Here is a 19,074-nt window from a genome sequence, read left to right on the forward strand (position 1 = left end):
CGATTGGGACATGCCTGTGGGACGGGCGTGGGACACGGCGGGTTGTCAGAAGTGACAGCAAGGTCACAGCAAAGGTGCCAACTTCATTCTGATTCAGTGGGAAAGAGTAGGCGGCCATGTTTAGAGTTCTGGGTGGAAATTGAGGAAAAAAGTGTGTTTTCCGGACGGAAAAATTGCCCAAAAGTGTCCATTTCTCCGCAAATTTGTTGGAAAGCGTGCGAAAGTGACGATGGTTGACTTCGATCTCAACGTGGACAGCCTCATCAAGAGGCTGCTCGAAGGTAAGCGCGGCCGTCGAGTTGGAAATATTGCGTGAAGATTTTTTCACTCGCCCAATCATCCTCATTCTCGAGATATTTCCAATAAAAATAGTCCACTCTCGCGTCTCCCACATAATCACGCTTTATTTTCGGGTGAGACGATTGGGTCGCGCGGTTGTGGGCTAAGTTGACTTGTCAACATGAGAAAATCCATTCCCCATCAAGCCCCAGAAGGCTTGTCCGTATGTCCAGGAAAAAAGTGGCTCTTGAGAAAGAGTTGCGGTGAGAAAAAGGAGAAAATATGTGCTGAAGGGAAAAATATACGGCGACTGGTTTTCTCTCTTTGCTGCGCGCCTCGAGCATGATGAGATAGTTAAACTGCTTACTTTAGTGTGCATGGCTTCGCGATTGGGCAGTGGCAATAAATTCCCAGGCGATTCCTCCGGAACCAGTCGCGCTCCGGGTGACTCACGCTCGAGTGCGGGTCACGGAAGCCGGCCGCGGGGAGTTGGTGCATCGCGGCCGATGCTCAGCATGCATAATTGATGGTCAGATGCGGTGTGGAGAGGCCCAAAATAGCCCCAGATTACAGAGCAAAATCAATAGGTTCCGGGCTCGCGCCCGCGAAGCTCATTATTTCGCCCAGTTGCGCCTTATTTTTTCTTCTTCTCCATGGAAAACAAATTTGCTCTCTCTCTCTCTCCCTCTCTCTCGCTCTCTCTCTCGCACACGCTGCGCCGCCGAGTCCTCTTCCGTCGCATGCATTTTCTATTCTCTAGTTGAGTGACTCTCGCCAGAGTCTCAACCATCATCGCCAAGCCACTTCCACAGCTCAATCGAGCATCGAGAAGAGGCCGCGCGGCCCGCGAGAGATGCTCCGCGGCGGAGAGAGAGAAAGAGGAAAGCGAGAAGCGGCGGAGGAGAGAGAGAGATGAGAAACGAGTTGAGGGAAATGGTGATGTGGATTACTTGATAGAGAAACAAGAAATTATAACTTCATGAATGCAAATTGGCTATTCTTACGGAAACGCCGTGCACAACTTTGTTTTCTCTCTTCTGTTGCTCAGTTAGAACATAGAATGAAAAATGTTGGCCTCTCCGGAAGGCTATATTTAGTGACGCAAAATCTCGCCCAAATTTATATCCGAAATGACTATATTTATGAAATACAACAACAGCGATGAATGAATTTCCCATGAAGACTAAATGAGTCAAGAACGCCGAGAGTCCAATGACTGTTATTATTAATGGGATTCGGATTTAGCAAAATATCTCAAGAGTTAAACATCGCCGAGCGCTTAAGCCGAATCATGGGGAAGATTTTGCTCACCTGAAGCGAACATTTCGTGTCATTTTCATTGCAGAAAACAGTGAAATTCAGAATCATTTTCTGTCTTTACACGCACAATATTTGCTGAATTATTGAGTGTCTCATGAAATATTCTTCAAATTTCATTCTACTACAATTGAAGAACAGATGCCGCTCTATTTTTTCTCCCCATTGAAAATCCTTATAAATAATACATTCGACCGATTACGTATTAAATGCTCTTGGCCATCAAGTATTGATTATCGTGGTCTCATGAAAAATTTAATTCCGTATGTTTTAATGCTCAGCGAACAGACTTTAGCTTGAGAATTTCACCGGAGCCTGAAAATGTGCTCGCAAAAGCACTTGTTTGAGATCAAAATATTAGCATAACTCGCGATCACAGCGGCAAATCAACATTTGAGCAAATTATACAAATTTCAGAACACGAATTCACTTGAAATCAAAGAAATTTTAAGAGAATTTCTACTCTTAGGTTCCTTATTGGCTTAGTTTAATGAGATGTTTATTGAATATGCTGAGGAAAGTGCTTTTATCTGATCAAAATTGTGCGCTGAAGAGACGATAAATCAGCTAAATGAATGCTGATTTCTGAACAATGCTTCGCTGGGATGATTTTAATCCAAACTCTGGAGTTTTATTGCGCAATCCAGAATATTTGCTGTGTGGAGAAACCATTCAATTATTCCTCTTTTTCTTACACTATCAACTTGATTATCAGTGCTATTTTTTTTGTCAGCGTCGTCTTCTATCAAGAGAGTCGCACAAACGTGAAAAACACGGACACTGATAAAATTCTCAAGATGAAAGTGAATCAGCACGGAAGCGATATCAATTATTGCTGGTGTGATATTGTGTGTCTTTGACGGAGTTGAGAGAAAAAGCGACGCTCAGTTGCTGGCTTTTCACGATCTATATTTCACTGATGAGGGCGCAAAGGTCAATTGGTGTGTCCCTTTGTATTGTGTGTGTTTGTGGATTCACTGTGCAATGTGGCCAATGCGAAGACTGCGCGTCTATAGATTTATCTATGACTTCTTTCACTCTGTTTGACTGTCGCTGAACTTCACTTGTTCTCTTCCTCATCGTCAGCCGAGGAGAGACAGAGAGAGAAATGCTTTGCGGCGAATAGAATGGTGAAATTGTAATTGAAAGCATTCGCAGAGAGACAGAATTGCACGTGTGAAGAGTACAATTTTCCGCCACTTTGTGCGATTGTAACACAGAAAAAGTGTTGATATCAATTTGCAATGCGGCATGATTGTGTTTTACTCTCTCTCTCTATTTGAGAGTATTTCTCTTGATAAAGTCGATGGCGTTCGATGTCCTCTTGTTCTTTTATATTTCTTGGCTCAATTCAATTTGTCACACACTTTTTTTCTTCTTCTTCACGAAAAACACGTGCAAAAGGCATAATTTCCTATTAACATTTTTGCAGCACTTTCAAGAGTCCCGACAATATTGTCACAGAGTGGCTAAAAATAGTTGTGGATAATTTTAGGTTTAGACAAGAAGAAGATTTCCCCGATCATCATCATGTTGTAGAAGAAGAAAACATGTGGCAGTTGAAAGATGATGTGAAAATCCGGCAACAGAATGAAATGCGAGTTCTCATTTTGCTTCTTGTCTGTTCGACAATGTTTCTTTGTAATTTTATCGCGGCTTCTTCAACATGCTTTCAGTGTTAATTAATGAAATTGAAAAAATATGTTTTTTTTTGGGGGGGTTTGAAAATCGATCATCAGAAATTGGAGGAAAATGAGATTGAAAATAAGTGGGAAATATTTTGTATTATGTTTTAACTAAACTGTTCTTGACAATTTTTTTTATTATTATCATTGAATCTCTTCTATGTGCGTCTCTTCCTCATCTCTTTACTGGCTTCCTTCACATTCACGTGCGTCTCTGTCAGTCTTAATTTATTCTTTCCCATTGTTTCTCTCTCTGGCAATCACTAATTTGTGTGTTACTCCGTGTTTATTGTGTTTTCTTAGTTGTTTTTTAATTTTTTCCTTATTGATTGACCGACGACGTAGAAAATATGGACAATTCATATGTGAGAACACATAATAGAGATGATGATATTGAATTATTATTGGACGCAATTAAATGTATACCTAAATGAATATAGAGACAATGTGAATCATTTCACATATGAACTGTCGTGAATTCGTTCTTTTTTTTCCTTTTCAATCAGCGAAAAGAGCTTTTTTTTGTTCGCAAAACACTTGAACACAGCGTGATTTCTTACATTAAAGACTCTGAATCATCGTGATTAGGCATGTTAGTTGAGAAAATATTGATAAAATACTAGAAAATGAATTAACTCATGATTTATATACACAAAAAACACACAATTTTTCAATTCATTCAGTCTGTTGAACATTTTAAATATATTTTTCAATTTGTAGGCTGTTTTATTAACATTTTATTTTTCTCTATTCTTTTTCTCCTTCCACAACTACGGTCAAAAAAAAACACAACAAAATTCTGAAATAAAAATGACTTTCTTCGTCAAAATTACCAAAAAAAAAATACGACAACAACAAACTATTCAATCCACACTGAGTTTAAAATGTGCTTTTGAATTTCTACAATTAACAAACAAATTGAAAATAAAATAAAATTGTGCAACAACGACGATTTAATACAAAAAAAATAATGTACAAGTCAGCAAAATTCATCATCAACAGCAAACGATGGAACACGGCAGGAAAAAGGGGAAATTCAAAGAAATGTTTTCGACTGATTTTGGTATCAAAAAAAAACAGAAAAAATATTGAGAGAAAGATTTATTATTAAGTCCAAATCTTTATCACAGAAATACAATTTTTTATATGCTTCTTTCTTTGCGTAGTTGCATTTTATTTCCTCTTTAATCTCTCTTCATGTTTTGGATTGATTTATATGCATAATTTAGACATTAGAAATGTGAATTTCTAACCAGAAGATGTAAAATTCTATTCGTAGTGCAAAAGTTTCTGCTTTTATGCAAAATCGCAATAAAATATCCTCTAGTTTACCTTAGTTTGTCAATTGCTTTTCTTCATCTTTCGTGTAAATAATTTTCAGTGAAAAGTGAACTCATCTTGAGAAGAGAGAGATGAGAAAATGTGAATAAATTAGAATTTTGTGATAGAATTTGAAGAAGAGGGTTTTTTTTTCTCTTTGTATTTAAGGATGATTTACGCATAGCAAAAGAGAGAAAGATTTCTATTCGTTTGCGGTTCTTTTTCTATTTGGTCGAGTGAAGAGAAAGAAGTAGAGTTATAAAACGATCAAATGATTGGTCATTTAAAATTACAACTCATATGAAATGCTTGAGAGCGAATCTTATGAATGTTTTCTTACATATTGAAGTTCTATAAATAGTTTTTGTTCATCTGCACACAACTTCTCTCTCTCTCTTTCTCTGTCTCTTCACTCATCAATTTTATTTATTCTCAGACACTTCAATTTATAAACTGGAGTAAAACTTGAAGGGGGAATTTTTTTTCAATAAGAATTTCTGTGGTGGAAAAATATTTCAGGGTTAATAGAAAATCGATAAAAATTACTTAAAAAAAAATCTCATGAAACTTCTCAATTTGTAAGTGTTTAGCGGGATTTTGATTGAATTCTCATTGATTTGCTAACTTTTCTGTGTACATTTTTTATATTTAAACTCTCCTGACCAACAACAGTCTGAGAAAGAAGATTGAAAAACCGATATTTTGCTCTGTTCTGATTGCGGATGTAATTGAAAGATGTTGTGCATATGTGAGGTGTGAAAAACATCATGGACAAATAATTGCGATGAGAGGCATCAAGATGAGATGTAGAGTATAAAGTCATTGACGATGACGACGATGATGATGATGATCTTGAATTGCAAACTGGACATTTGTGGATTTTACTAGTTTTTCGCGCGCGCAAAGCGTCTCGAATTTGAAAAATTGCGGTCAAGTGTATTCGAATTTGGCGCAAATTTTATTTTTACAGACAAGAATCATGAGCCACATTGTCGGTTTTAGTTTTTTTTATTGCTGTTTTTCACGCAGAACCTTTGTTAATTGTGGGCTTTGTGATGAACCTTTTTGAAAATAGATCAAAAACCAGTGATTTATCGAATAATAGACTCACCTTAAACTGTCCAATATAGCGTGTCAAGAGTAGTCTTTTCTGCAATTTGAGGAATTTCAATGTGAGGCGCTTTGAGGTGTTTGTTTATCGATTTTGTGCCGCAATCTGATAACATGCGCCCAAGAGAGGAGAACAATAAAGTCTCGATGGGAATATGTTGAGGTGTTTTTTAAACGGCACGACACGCACCATCAGCTATGCGTAAATTAGCTACGTTTTAATTAATCGATTGTCTTGGAAGAGACTTCAAAAAGGGGCGGAGCATTCAAGTGGGCGTGGCTTTAGGGAAAAAAAATCAGTTTCAAATAGAATAAAATTGTGACACAGTGAAATAATGTAAATGAAAATGTACTTTATGACGGAAAACACGCTCGGAAAAATGTACAGAGAATCAGGAAAAATGCTTTTGATGTAGAAATATTTTTCTGCTACTCTTTGATTCCATTTTGTCTGTCTTTTGTGTGCTCTCAATCTGAAAAAATGGAAATTTTATGCACAAAATCACCCTCATATTCTATCCATATAGAAAAGAATAACTAGATTCTCTTTCTCACATCTTTTACCCTATATTTTATAATTTTCTTGTGCTTGACAGAAATTGAGTAATTCAATTGCGAGTGTGTTTGTGTGTGTGTCGAAAGAGCGGAAAAGATGCAAAGAGATGCAAAATATAGCAGCATTTTCCCTCCCACAACATATTTGTATTTTGTGTCTCCTTTGAAATTGTCTTGTGTAAAAACGCCTCCCATTGTTGTGTTTGAAAATGAAATATAATTAATAGGCAATTAAGTGAAGATGAAATTGATGCCTGTGCAATTAATGGAATATAATTTTTGTGCTAATTTTCCCGCGACCTTCCCTTTTTTATTCAATCTCTCTCTCTCTCCGTGTTTGTGTAGACCTGATAATATGGCAGGAAAATGACCATTGATGGGCTGTTAGAATTAATTTTTCACTAATATCGATCCTCTCTCTCTCACTCTCTCTCTCTTCGTCCCAATGTCCAGTCCGAGGATGCCGCCCGGGGAAGTCGGTGCTGATGACGGAGGCAGAAGTGCGGGGCTTGTGCCTCAAGTCCCGGGAAATATTTCTGCAGCAGCCAATATTGTTGGAACTCGAGGCACCGCTGAAAATATGTGGTAAGTGTTTAACTTCATTAAGTATCAGAAGCATTAACTCTTCTCTCTCTCTCTCTTTTGTGCCATTTCACGGTGCATTATAGACATACCGACGCTGAAATGAAGAGAAGAGAGACCTTTTTAAAACAACATCACACATGAAAAATTGTGCACGTCTGCCGGCTTTTGCTCTGCGCGGTGCTCAATTAAAAATTCCCAGACACTTATTTATTATGCGACCTATTTTTGCTTTTTGACACAATCAACACACACTTTTTTCCATTTTGCCAAAAGAGAAGACGAAAAATGACACAGAAATGCTTCATATCCTTGTCCTCTCGTTGACTATGTGTGTTCTATGTGTAATTTATGGACAATATCTGTGAGCAACAGTGGCGAAAATCATATTAAGACACTTTGTTTTAGCTTCTTAGCTTCTTATTCTACACTTCACTTCACAAGAAATGTAGAAAAATGCAGAATTTAAGCTAAAACCAAAAAATTGAGTTCAAATCGTCCCTACAGAGATCTTGTATGAAGTAAATTTCGTCTATTCAGAACTCAAGGAGTCGTTGCAACTTTATTTTCACGACATTTTAAATAAGCTGTCAAAGTTATGAATTCGTAAAATTGCGTTGCAAAAAATACTTCACTGACACTGAAGAACATTTCCTTACGTCAACGTGGAGGAAAATTGACAGAAATTGGGCGGAAGTTGATATATTGTGCGCTAAAAACTCTGAAAACCGCTAAAAATTACATTTTGACAGCTGAAATTTATATTAAATAAACCTCCAACTTCGCATTGCATCGCCATATTTCTTTCCTATTTCATTCTTACTGTACACAAGCGCCACCAGGCGGCCGTCAATAAAAGCTTAAAGTTGCAATCCAAAATCGTAGCTTTTATAAGATAAAATACGAAATTGTAAAGTTGCAACGACACTTAAACATCGCTAAATTGAGGGTTTTTCTTAAGAAAAAGAAAAGAAAATGTCTTAATGTGTTTTTCCCTACAGTAAATTCGCACGGAATTAAGGAGAGGGAAGAGGATAATATGAAATGGAAATTGAGCGCGCCTACAAATGAGGTCTAATGATTCTCTGGATCTTAATCTCTTTCTCTCTTCTCTGTTTCTCCTTCTCAGGCGACATTCACGGACAATACACAGATATGCTGAGACTATTCGAATACGGTGGATTTCCACCGGAGGCGAATTATCTCTTCCTCGGCGATTATGTTGACAGAGGAAAGCAATCTCTGGAGACAATTTGCCTATTGCTCGCTTACAAAATTAAGTATCCAGAGAATTTCTTCTTGCTCCGTGGAAATCACGAGTGTGCCAGCATCAATAGAATTTACGGTGAGTTTCTCTTCATTCTTCATTCAAATTCTGCACTGCAACTCATGCTCTATATACTATATATATCTTCGCAAATTGACAGGATTTTATGATGAATGCAAACGGCGATATAACGTAAAGTTGTGGAAGACCTTCACGGATTGCTTCAATTGCCTCCCCATTGCTGCAATAATTGATGAGAAAATCTTCTGCTGTCACGGCGGACTGAGTCCCGATTTGCAAGGCATGGAGCAGATTCGGAGGATTATGAGACCCACCGATGTTCCTGACACAGGACTCCTCTGCGATTTGCTCTGGAGTGATCCTGACAAAGATGTGCAAGTGAGCGAAATGACCTCAAAATTATTATTATTATTATTCTGTGTATTTTGAAATTATCTCAAGTATTCGCCGCATTTTTTGATATTTATGCCATTTTGCAATTGATTTCTCACTGTCGCCACGCGGTAGTGCCGCGTCATGCGGTGAAAAACTCTGTGTTTCTGTGTGTGTTTGTGTGCTATTTGATTTCAAGGTTCTATTGGGAAAATCGCTTTCCAATGAACTCCACAATGTTTTTCTTGCAAGGTCAATTCGGTCGTCGAAAGAATTGATCCAGTAAATACAAGTTAATTTTCCATTGATTTTTGCAATTTGATGAAAAGATCTTTTTAAAATGCTTGCAAATCGATTGATAAGGGAGAAATGCTTGGGAGTATATTTTGAGGAAATGTTGTAAATAAGCTGAATAGTCAGTCAAAACTGACACATTTTGACATTTCAGATCAAGATTTGACCTCGTTAATATGTAGGTTTTTATTGTTTTCTCAATCTTTTGCTGAATTGCATTGATTTCTGAATGTGATTACAGTAGCGACAATTTGTTTAGGACACTTTCTTTCATGTTTTGAGACACTTGAAGACAGAAAAATGATCAGGATTTTATGATTTTTCATTAACATTCAATTAAATGATGATTTTGGAATATCTAGAAGACATTTTATATCATAAATCGCCTTGATTTTGACTTGTCAATTTGCTTTTTGTGTGTTTCTGGGCTTCCGTTTAACGTTTTGTTGCATTTTTTACGCTCAATCGCGGTCTAAATACTATTCACAGATTTTTTCTATTGAAAATACAGTATTTTGCTCATTAAAAGTATGATTTTTAATCAATTTCTTCTCTTTAATGTCCAGAAAATCAGTGAATTTTCTCTTCTGAGATTCCGATAAAGTCTTGCTGAGATTACTGAAAGATAGTAAATCCTAATCAGTTTTATTATTGGCTTTGGGGAATTCCAAGATATCGCTGGTCAATGTTTTAGTCTTTTTTTATTGTCAATTATGACAACGTATAAGAAGTTTGCATTCTTAGCATTTTTTTTCCTGTGTTTATCGTTAATTGAACAACTGATGGTTTGAAGTGAACTTCTTAATCAATTGGCAAAGATATTCTTGATGAAATGAAGAGAGACTTGTGTGTGTTTGTGTGTGAGAATGATGAAATTGTCTACAGAACTTTAATGGCTTCAAGCAGAGAGACCTTTTCAGTCTTCATCATCCCTTAAAACCACGAGAATAATAAAATGTTCCAAAAATATCTTGTCCAATTTCTCACACTTTCTTTCTCTCTTTTCCCTTTTCTGCTACTCTTTGACACTGTTGAAATTCCACGAAAAGTAGCGCAGAAAGGCCAAAGAGAGTGTGTGAGTGAGAGAAGGTGTAATTTGATTACTAATCCATGTCTTCTATTTTAATTTCTCGTGTGCGCAACACAACAACAACATCAGGGCTGGGGTGAGAACGACCGTGGCGTGAGCTTTACGTTCGGGGCGGACATTGTGACGAAATTCTTGGGTCGACATGACTTGGATCTAATTTGTCGCGCCCATCAAGTGGTTGAGGATGGCTATGAGTTCTTTGCGAAGCGACAACTCGTCACACTCTTCTCTGCGCCCAACTATTGTGGCGAATTCGACAATGCCGGCGGCATGATGTCTGTCGATGATCAGCTGATGTGTTCATTCCAGGTGAGAGATAAAAACCGCTCGTTGCCACTTTACTGATTTCCTCTTTCAGTTTGTAAAAGCTACGAATTTGGTGTTGCAATTTTAGCTTATATTAACGACCGCTCGGCGGCGCTAGTGAACAGTAAAAATGAAATACGAACAAGAAGGCGTTGCAAGGGAAATTTGGAAGTTTATTTAATATGAATTTCAGCTGTCAGAAAAACCATTTCATTGCAGCTACTTTTGAGCTTCTATAAAGTGCAAGATTTGATCTTTGAGTGTGTTTTTAGGACAGTTTCTGGCCATTTTTTGCCACGTGAAATGAAGCACATTTTTCCGTGTTTCTTCGAAACTAATTTCAAGGAAATTCTAGGAGTTTTCGGCGATTGCCAAGGGATGTTTTCAACACAAAGAATGTGAAATAGTGAATTCCAGTGTTCATCCGCGACTGTTCTTAACATTGGACGTATTTCCGGTGGGTTTCTGGAGAATTCTGCTAATCAGATGTGTTGGAAAACCAATTAATTTCCTTGGAAAGGGTCAAAGGATGCTTCGAAACACATAATCTCAATCTGATGCATTGAAATGTGCATAAATGGCCAGAAAAATCCAATAAATATGTGACTTCTTACGTAAAAACATCATTATTGTCTTTTTCCTTGATTTTCACGTGAATTTTCTGGCTTTTCTTGCGTCAGGCGGAAACGTTGAAAAAGTTTTAAGCTTCGCAGAAGATAAATTCAGCACATTAGTAAATAATATGAATCGTAATATTGCAACACCTTTTAGTGAAATCATATTAATGATAGCTTAATGAATGTAAAGTTGCAACGAGCTGTTATCTGTTAACTCTCTTATGCTTAAGGACTTGATACATTGCGTTGTTTCCTTTGCAGATCTTGAAGCCAGGCGAGAAGAAGGCGAAATATCAATACAGTGGAATGAACTCGGGCAGACCGTCGACGCCGCAGCGTATACCACCGCCTCCATCGGTTGCGTCCAACAAGAAGAAATAATATCACTTAGTTGCATATTCATATTCATGATAAAAAAAGAATATTAATGTTATAAAGAGAGGGAGAGAAAGAGTGTGTGGAAGGGAGCAAGAGGGAGGATGGAAATACAAAACAACACAACATTACATAAAGAAAGCGAGGAGTTTGAGGAAAATATGAACTTGTGGATTAGAGAGAAAACACTAAACAAGAAGAAGAAAAAAAAACTTGTAGAAATGTAATTTTTAACGATGACAGAGCTCTCGTCTTGTCTTTCTTATTAGCTAAACCAAGAGGAAGAAACTTATTTAAAAACAAAACCCTAAAAAAATGTTTGGATATGGCAAAAGAAGCTTTATTTTTCGATGTGAAAAAACACGTATGATTAAAAGAAAATTCACATCACGAGAGTATAATATTTAATAATAAATCACGGTATGAAGGAAAAAAATGAGTGAAAAGAACGCGAAAGCTCTGAAATAGTGAAAAAATGCATGTCTGAAGGCATGAAATGAAGAGATTTGGATGGAAAGGAAGATGTGAATAAAAGGATTTTGCACCTTCTTAATAGAGAAAGAGAAGAAAAAACACAGAAACAACACAACAAATGGAATCATTGGACATTTTTCAATCAATTCTAACCTGTAAATTGAACTTTTTTCCTATTTAGGCAATAGTTGAAAGTATAAGTCTTCGTATTTCTAAGATTTTTTCAGTTATTTAGCCTTTATATAGTCCCATTTTCTTCGTATATAAGAGAGAGAAAAAAACACGATTCATAAATTTAAAACAAATAAAAATAACAATGAGAGAAGATTTGTAGTTTAAGCCACTTTTTCCTATTGGCTATTTTTTTCAAAAACGAAAAATAAAACCACTGAAAACCACTGGTTTAACAACAATAAAAAAAAACGTATTTAAGCTCTAGAAATTGATGAGAAGTAAAAGAAAGAAAGAAAAAGAGTGAAAGGAGATTTTAAAGAAATTTTATTCTTGATGACAAATGTTTAAACAAAGAAAAGAAAAAAAGAAAATGAAACTAAACTATTTAAAATAAAGTCTTGTAGAAAGCAACAAAAAAAGGGAGAAGAAGAAAAACTTCTCGAGAGTAAGATTTAGAGATTCTTAAACATTTTTTTCGGTATAAAATGAAATATTGACAAACATTCTTAAACTCTTCATAAACATTGGAAATTAACACACGGGAAAAAAGTGAGTCACGTAAAGAAGGCGAAAAGAGTATTTTTTCTGTATTCATTTTCATCATTGCCGTGATATTCGCTGAAAAGGGATTTGATTTTACACGTATTTTTTGGGCTTTTGGCATCTCAATTCGTTGGTATAATTTTTTTTTAGTAGTTTAATTCGCCCAAAAGAAGGCCTAGAAAAGAGGGAGGAAAAATTTTACGCCAAAGACCAATTGGAAATTCCTTTAATTTTTCATTCATTCTAAAGAAAAAAAATCCCTCGCGAAAAGGTTTGTTAAAAACACATGGAAAAGAATTGTCTTATGAGCGTGAAGAAAATAAAGAGTTACTTTAGGGTTTAATCACCGTTAAGATTCATTTTAGCTTTGATTCTTGTCATTATTTTTTTTTTGTAACACTCGCGGAAGATGATTTTCTTTTTTGAAATAATATAACAACTAAAGATTATTCGTAATGCTTGAATAAAGAAAGAAAGAAAAAAATGGAAAAATTGTCAGCAGTTTGAAAAAATGTGAAATTTCTTTCATCTATCGCTTAAACTTTATAAGTTTTCTGATTTTCTTTCCAATGCAGACTTTTTTTCCACCCCCAAAAGGCGGAGAATCTGCACTTGAGGGTTAATTTAACCGATTAAAAGTGTGTGAGAGAGAAGAAAAGGTAATTAATAGGGCATGAAAATTCAGAATAAGAGAAAGAAGGTCCATAGAAGATAATCAATACTAAAAAGGAAGGATGAGAAACTGACAGAAAACTGGAAGAATTATGAATATTTAACAAAGAGAGAAAATAAATAAATGAAACACAGCAATTTGATTTTTCACTCGTGATTTATTACGCTGATCAATTCACTATTCCTTGGTCAGGAGATGGACAATCGTGCCGATGAGTCTGCTGCCATTCTCGTGGTGCAGCAAATTGAGGCACGGATCGCGGATTTTCTGCTCCAGCAGCTGCACAAGTTCCTTCCTCAGGCACTTCACCATTTCCGCCACAGCCAAATTCGCCGCCTGAAGCATAATCCATCCGTCCTCCAGCAGGATAATGAAATCCCCGCCGTGGAGCTCAATGGTCACGTCGGAGCCCGAGAAGAGCACCAGCGGCAGGAGAGGCACCATTGTGCTCTCCCGCACGAAGATCCTCGAGGTCTTGACCTTCTCCTGGAACACCAGGAAGGGGAAGCTGAAGTGTCCCACGACGGAATTGACAGAGGACGGATGAATGGCCACATAGCCGTCATCGCGTGTCTTGAAGCGCAACTCCGACGGCTGAGCGACTCTGGGCACAGCGCCGCCCATGCTCATGATGAAGTTCTTCTCCGGCGTCAACACCTTGATGACATTGGGATACAGAGCGGCGCAGAGAATTCCCGTGAGCAGACGAAAATTGTCCCCATTGGCATTCATCTCCGCGCCTGTCAACTCCAGCACGTTGTCCTGCAACTTCCGCCCGCGACTGCCCGACAGATGGATGGGAATGAAGCCAATGGAGACGAGAAGCTCGAGAAACTGCTGCTTAATCTCCACCAGCATCTCCAGTGTGGACGTGGAGAGGAAGTTCTCCTCGGCGAAGCATCTGCCAGAGTATTTGCTGCGCTTGTTCGCCTCTCGCCAGCGCTGATAAGCGCGCAACACCGTCAGATGATCACTGTTCAGCACGGCAAGCTCACGCTTCCGGCTGTCGGCTTCGGCCTTCTTGCTGAACGGCGCCACGAAGGGGGATTTGTGACTGAGACAGGCCGCTATGGTCAGAACACTGTCCACACACTGGAAGATCGCGCCGAAGAGCATCAACTTGCCTATTCGCACATCCACCGGAAGAGTGGCCAAGTGATGTCCCAGAGCCGTTAGATTCTGCTCAGCGTCCAGCGCTCCAACGTCCTGAAGACGCTTGATGGCCGACAAGATGCCCTCCTCCGTGGGCGGTTCAATGGTCGCCTTAATCACTCCCTCAACTGTGCGACTGGCGAAATTGGGCAGCGTCTTGATGCGCAGCAGAAGCTGCTCCAGCGGCACACGATGAATCTCCGGCACAGGTTGACTCAGCATGTGATTCCTGTAGCGATGCTGCGTGAAGAGATGAATCGCCACGCCGCTCATCACTCGCCCAGCGCGTCCCTTCCGCTGCAGCGCATTCGCCCGCGACACCCAGACCAGCTCCAGGGATTCCATGTTCCTGTTCGAGTCGAAGCGCTTCTCCTTCATGTGTCCACAATCGATCACAAACACGCAATCGTCGATGGTCACGGAAGTCTCTGCGATATTTGTGCTCAGCACGATCTTCCGGCGCGGCGGCTTCAGTCGCTGGAACACCATCGATTGCTCCTCATTCGTGAGCGTCGAGTGGAGGGGCACCAGGACGCAATTGCCCGCTCGTGGGCTGAAGAGCGCGTGATCGCTCAGGTAGTTGAAGACCGCCTGAATCTCCGCCAAGCCCGGCAAGAAGATGAGAATTGTGCCCTCGCGCGGCCAACTGTGATCACCCTTCACGATGTGCACCAGCACAGACTCAATCAGCTCCGGATTCACCTTCAGCACATCCATGAGAAACATCGTATTGCACGTCCTCTTGGAGTAATCGCGATAGCGCGAATAGAAGTCCGCCAGGCGGAGATTCTCATCCCTTATTGACCGCGGAGGATCAGCATTGGAGGCAATCACATCGGCATACTCAAGTTCACTCATGAGATCCTGCTCATCGGACTTCCTCAGCTTGCGACAGTGCTGTGAATCCGCTTCCAACACATAATTGCACTGCTCCACAATGTCCTCCAGGAAGAGCTGTTCCACGGGAAAAGTTCTGCCTGGAATGTCCAAAACAGGCGCTCCGCTAAAGTATTCCGAGAAGATCTTGGCATTCAGTGTGGCTGACATGAGAATCACCCTCAAATCTGAGCGTCTCTCCAGCAATTCCTTCAGGATGAGCAGCAGAAAGTCTGACTCTTCGCTCCTCTCGTGCACCTCATCGACAATCACGTGAGAGACATTGGCCAGGACTGGGTCAGATTGCAGGCGTCTCAGAAGGATTCCTGTGGTGCAAAATGTCAGACGCGTGGCTGAAGAGATCTTATTCTCCAGGCGAATTTGATATCCAACTGTGTTCCCAATTCTCTCCACTCTTTCATCAGCCACACGCTGAGCCACTCCAATTGCCGACAATCTCCTGGGCTGTGTGCAGATGATCTCCACATGAGACACTCTCTTGCCATCCTTTGCCGCCGTCGAGAGCCACTCGTCCAGAATCAATTGAGGCACTTGCGTACTCTTGCCGCATCCCGTCTCACCGCTAATCACCACCACTTGACTCTTCTCCAGCAGCTTCAGGATGTCTTTCCGCTTGTCCCACACCGGCAGCGACTCCCGAATCTTCATCATGCTCTGATACGCTGGATTCGACTGCTTCTCCTCATATTTCCGCACCAGACGTGCATTTTCCCTGCGCAATTCCTCACGGGAAACTATGTCCTTGTTCGACTTCCCCGTGGAGCCTTTCTCATAGTGCGTGGGAAGATTCTTCCTCTCCTCCACACCATTTTCCACCTTGTCAGGCACATGGAATATCGACAGTTTGGGATCTGGGAAGCTCGTCAAGTTGTTCCTCAGGAATTCCTCCACTTGATCCTTCGCTTGCAGCATCTCTGAGAGTGTGTAGAAGCTGGGCATCATGTCCTCAGCGATCTTCCTCGCCTCCAAGGCGAGCATTCGCATCAGACGAAGGCACAGGATGACAGGAAAGTCAGGATATGTCGTCTTGAGCAGCACAAGAGGCGCTTCATAAGGATATTGACAATCTTCTGGGAATCTCACCTCGAGATAGAACCATTTTTCCTGCTCCTCCAAGTGCTTGTCCATCGGTTTGTCCGCAGGTTTCTCCACTTCGTGCGAAAACCGACATTTTTCCCCATATTTGCACTTTCCTCGAGCGAAATTCCGACACTTTTCCGCACTCTTCTTCACTTTCACCTCACTCTTGCTCCTCTCCAGCTCCTGATCGAGTTTCCGCTTCTCAGACGGACTGTAGATCATCAAGTGTTCGATCTTCAGTCGCAATTGCCATATTCTGTTCTTCTCCTTTTCCTCAAAGTTCCTCTCGTAGATCGATTCCAGGGCAGATTTCTCGTCCTCGCGCATCTCAAGCAATTCATTTGGCGAGGCGGAATTGCCGGCGAGATTCTCAGAAATGGGCGGAGGAAAGTACTTGTCGTAGAGAAGTTTTAGAGCAGAATCAATCTCCCATTTCGTGTGCTCCAGCGCCTCTTGGCAGTGATTCTTGTGGAAGCCGTAACTCTCAATCTTCCGGATGGCGTAGAATCTCATCATGTCCTCGGCGGAAGAGCCCGTCTTTGGCACATTGGAGTAGTCACAGATGCCCTGAATGACCAGGTTGCCTCTCTCCTCCCAGTACGTCTTCTTCAGCTTGCTGCCCTTGTCGCGATACGCGCTCTCGTTGCCCAACTCAAAGTCCGGACCGTGAATCTTGCGCAGCGTCTCCATCACCAACTCCTGCGAGTTCTCACTCATCCGCAACACCTGCAGCTCAACCTTCACTGGCGCCTTGGGCGGCGGAGGCTTCACGCCGGCATTCCTGGTGGGAAAAAAGCAGGGATTTCAGTCAGGAAAACACACACGTGCGGGAGATGAAAACTTACGAAGCACTCGCATTCACCACCGGCCGCAGGAAGCAATCGTCAATCATCTGCTTCGTGTCTTCGTCCATCTCAGGGGGTAAATTCACACACGTGGGAAGATTCTAAAGCCACACTTGGCGATAAATAGAAAAATATATTTCACAATTTCTCACAACCTGTCAGATCAGCTGTTTCTCCCCTCCATAAAAGAAATCTCCCACTAGCGCCGCCACACGAGAAAATCACCTGAAATGCGCCCAATGCGCACCTGGTCGGAAGGTGGCGCTGATGGCAAAACTCACGTTGAATTTTGCGTGGAACAAGTTTGTTGTGTGTCCTTTTGGAATTGTGAGATTTTCCGCGATATAAAAGTATTATCACGCGAATAAAACACTGAATTCCTTTATAGGGAATGTGCTACATCTGATTCAAGTGAAGTTGCGTGAGGAAGAGAATTTCGATGGCGGAAATTTATCAAGGTAGAAAAAATCAATATGGAGGATTTTTCTAAAGCAAAACTTGTGATGTAATTGCGATTAATTTGCAGCTTCAAAGATGCCTGATTCATCGTTAATGGCTGATTATCTGGAGGAGAGATTTGACTCTATTGACTTGATGGCAATGGAGGTTTTGATTGGCCAGGAAGTTGATGTGGATTCAATTGTCGAGGACTTCAATATTGCAGAGATGAATGTTGATGCTTCGGATTTTGGTACGTAATTTACCTCAATTTCACTATCAAGAGCGATCAAAGCGTCTTTTGAGTGACACAATGACGTGTTTATTAGATTTCCTGGACAACTATCAAGAGGTTGCGATGCTTCCTGACGCTGCGCCAGTGAAATCTCCTGAGCAAGTCCGCGAACCGCTTTATTTCTCTATTCCTGCGGAGGATAATGCAGAGGCGCCGGCGCAAGTTGCGGAGCCCGAAGCGCCGGCGGACGTTGTTGAGATCCCGAAGTTTGTGATCTTGAAACCTCCGCTGCAGATTGTGGCGATGGAATCTTCGGAGGACGAGCAGGAAATCGATCTGAGATCTGATGATGTTGAGGAAATGTCAAAGGCTGAGATCACAATTCCTGTCATTCCCACAACATGGACAAAAGCCAGGCTTAGAAAGCAGATCTTCAAGAAGCACCCAGCGAATCGCCAGGAACGTCCAATGTTCACTCCAATCGTGACAACGCCCAAGAAGAAGAGGAAGAAATCTGCTGCTGAAGTGAAGAGACAACTCTTCCCGGCTGACGAGAAGGAAAACATCCTTCCGGAGGATTCGAGTTGCGCAGAGTCACCAAATGTGTCCACAAAGATCATCATTGCCACACGCCGAAGTCTTCGCATCAACAATTCCGCCCGGCGCGTGAGCAACAAGGAGATTTACTTCTCCTGCGACGTTTGTCCGAAGATCTTCAAGGAGCGGAAGATGTTTGAGAAGCACCGCAAGAGTCACGCCGCAAAGTCGCCGCAGTGAGTAGAGATTTGAGAACTTGATTGACGTGAATTCCAGTTAAAATTTAGCCTTTCAAGATGAAATTTGTCATGTGAAATAATACATTTATGGTGTATTTCTTAGCGTTAAAACACAGGTTTTAGAATTAAATTACATTTCCTGTCAAATTCCCATTGGATAAGTTAATAATTTTCAGTAAAAGTCAAAGTGATTTCAAAAGATATACATTTTAGAGAAAATCTAGCAATACTTTGGTGGTAATTTCCGCCAGACGCTCGAAGAGTTGAAGAAGATTGAGTGGATTTTAATAGTTTTGTCACGTTAAAGACATTATTTTCACATCAGATAAATCAATTTATAAGTGAGTGGAATGCTAGAGTCGCGGCTAGAAGAAGAAGCAAAAAGTTAATTTACAATGCATTGATTTATTTGATAAGTTTATGGATTTTTTTTTGGTGTTTCCTCTTCGACAAATTAATTCAGTTGAACAAGTCAATTAAAGGGCAGTTTGAAGCAAATTTCATTCTGACGTCACTGAAAGAAGATATTTAAGTATGAAGTGATAGAAATAAACCACATCGATTCGCAATATTTGGTCTTATTTGTATGAAAAAAGT

At 40.3% G+C, this 19,074-nt stretch overlaps 3 protein-coding genes across 5 annotated transcripts; 2 read left to right on the forward strand and 1 right to left on the reverse strand.

Moving 5' to 3' along the window:
- Nucleotides 1-73: 73 nt before the first annotated feature.
- On the forward strand, nucleotides 74-12,257 carry LOC132264455 (serine/threonine-protein phosphatase PP1-beta catalytic subunit). 2 transcript variants are annotated; one of them, XM_059764675.1, is made up of 7 exons: nucleotides 74-281; nucleotides 4,261-4,344; nucleotides 6,720-6,851; nucleotides 7,978-8,193; nucleotides 8,276-8,514; nucleotides 9,962-10,201; nucleotides 11,077-12,257. In XM_059764675.1, exons 1-7 carry the CDS (start codon nucleotides 230-232, stop codon nucleotides 11,194-11,196), a joined length of 1,083 nt encoding a protein of 360 aa, XP_059620658.1. In that variant the 5' UTR covers nucleotides 74-229; the 3' UTR covers nucleotides 11,197-12,257. The 2 variants fall into 2 exon arrangements, with proteins under 2 accessions (XP_059620658.1, XP_059620656.1); XM_059764673.1 differs by lacking the exon at nucleotides 4,261-4,344 and having other exon boundaries at nucleotides 75-281.
- A 955-nt stretch (nucleotides 12,258-13,212) lies between these two features.
- Nucleotides 13,213-17,210, reverse strand: LOC132264454 (putative ATP-dependent RNA helicase DHX57). The gene is made up of 2 exons (XM_059764672.1): nucleotides 17,029-17,210; nucleotides 13,213-16,964 (listed from the first exon to the last, which is right to left on the reverse strand). Exons 1-2 carry the CDS (start codon nucleotides 17,094-17,096, stop codon nucleotides 13,232-13,234), a joined length of 3,801 nt encoding a protein of 1,266 aa, XP_059620655.1. The 5' UTR covers nucleotides 17,097-17,210; the 3' UTR covers nucleotides 13,213-13,231.
- A 45-nt stretch (nucleotides 17,211-17,255) lies between these two features.
- On the forward strand, nucleotides 17,256-19,040 carry LOC132264431 (uncharacterized). 2 transcript variants are annotated; one of them, XM_059764646.1, is made up of 4 exons: nucleotides 17,256-17,355; nucleotides 17,417-17,486; nucleotides 17,555-17,719; nucleotides 17,796-19,040. In XM_059764646.1, exons 2-4 carry the CDS (start codon nucleotides 17,468-17,470, stop codon nucleotides 18,476-18,478), a joined length of 867 nt encoding a protein of 288 aa, XP_059620629.1. In that variant the 5' UTR covers nucleotides 17,256-17,355; nucleotides 17,417-17,467; the 3' UTR covers nucleotides 18,479-19,040. The 2 variants fall into 2 exon arrangements, with proteins under 2 accessions (XP_059620629.1, XP_059620628.1); XM_059764645.1 differs by having other exon boundaries at nucleotides 17,262-17,486.
- The last annotated feature ends 34 nt before the right edge of the window (nucleotides 19,041-19,074 follow it).

This window comes from Phlebotomus argentipes, unplaced genomic scaffold (genome assembly GCF_947086385.1).
Source record: "Phlebotomus argentipes unplaced genomic scaffold, Phlebotomus argentipes genome assembly contig_35, whole genome shotgun sequence".
Classification (NCBI taxonomy): Eukaryota; Metazoa; Arthropoda; class Insecta; order Diptera; family Psychodidae; genus Phlebotomus; species Phlebotomus argentipes.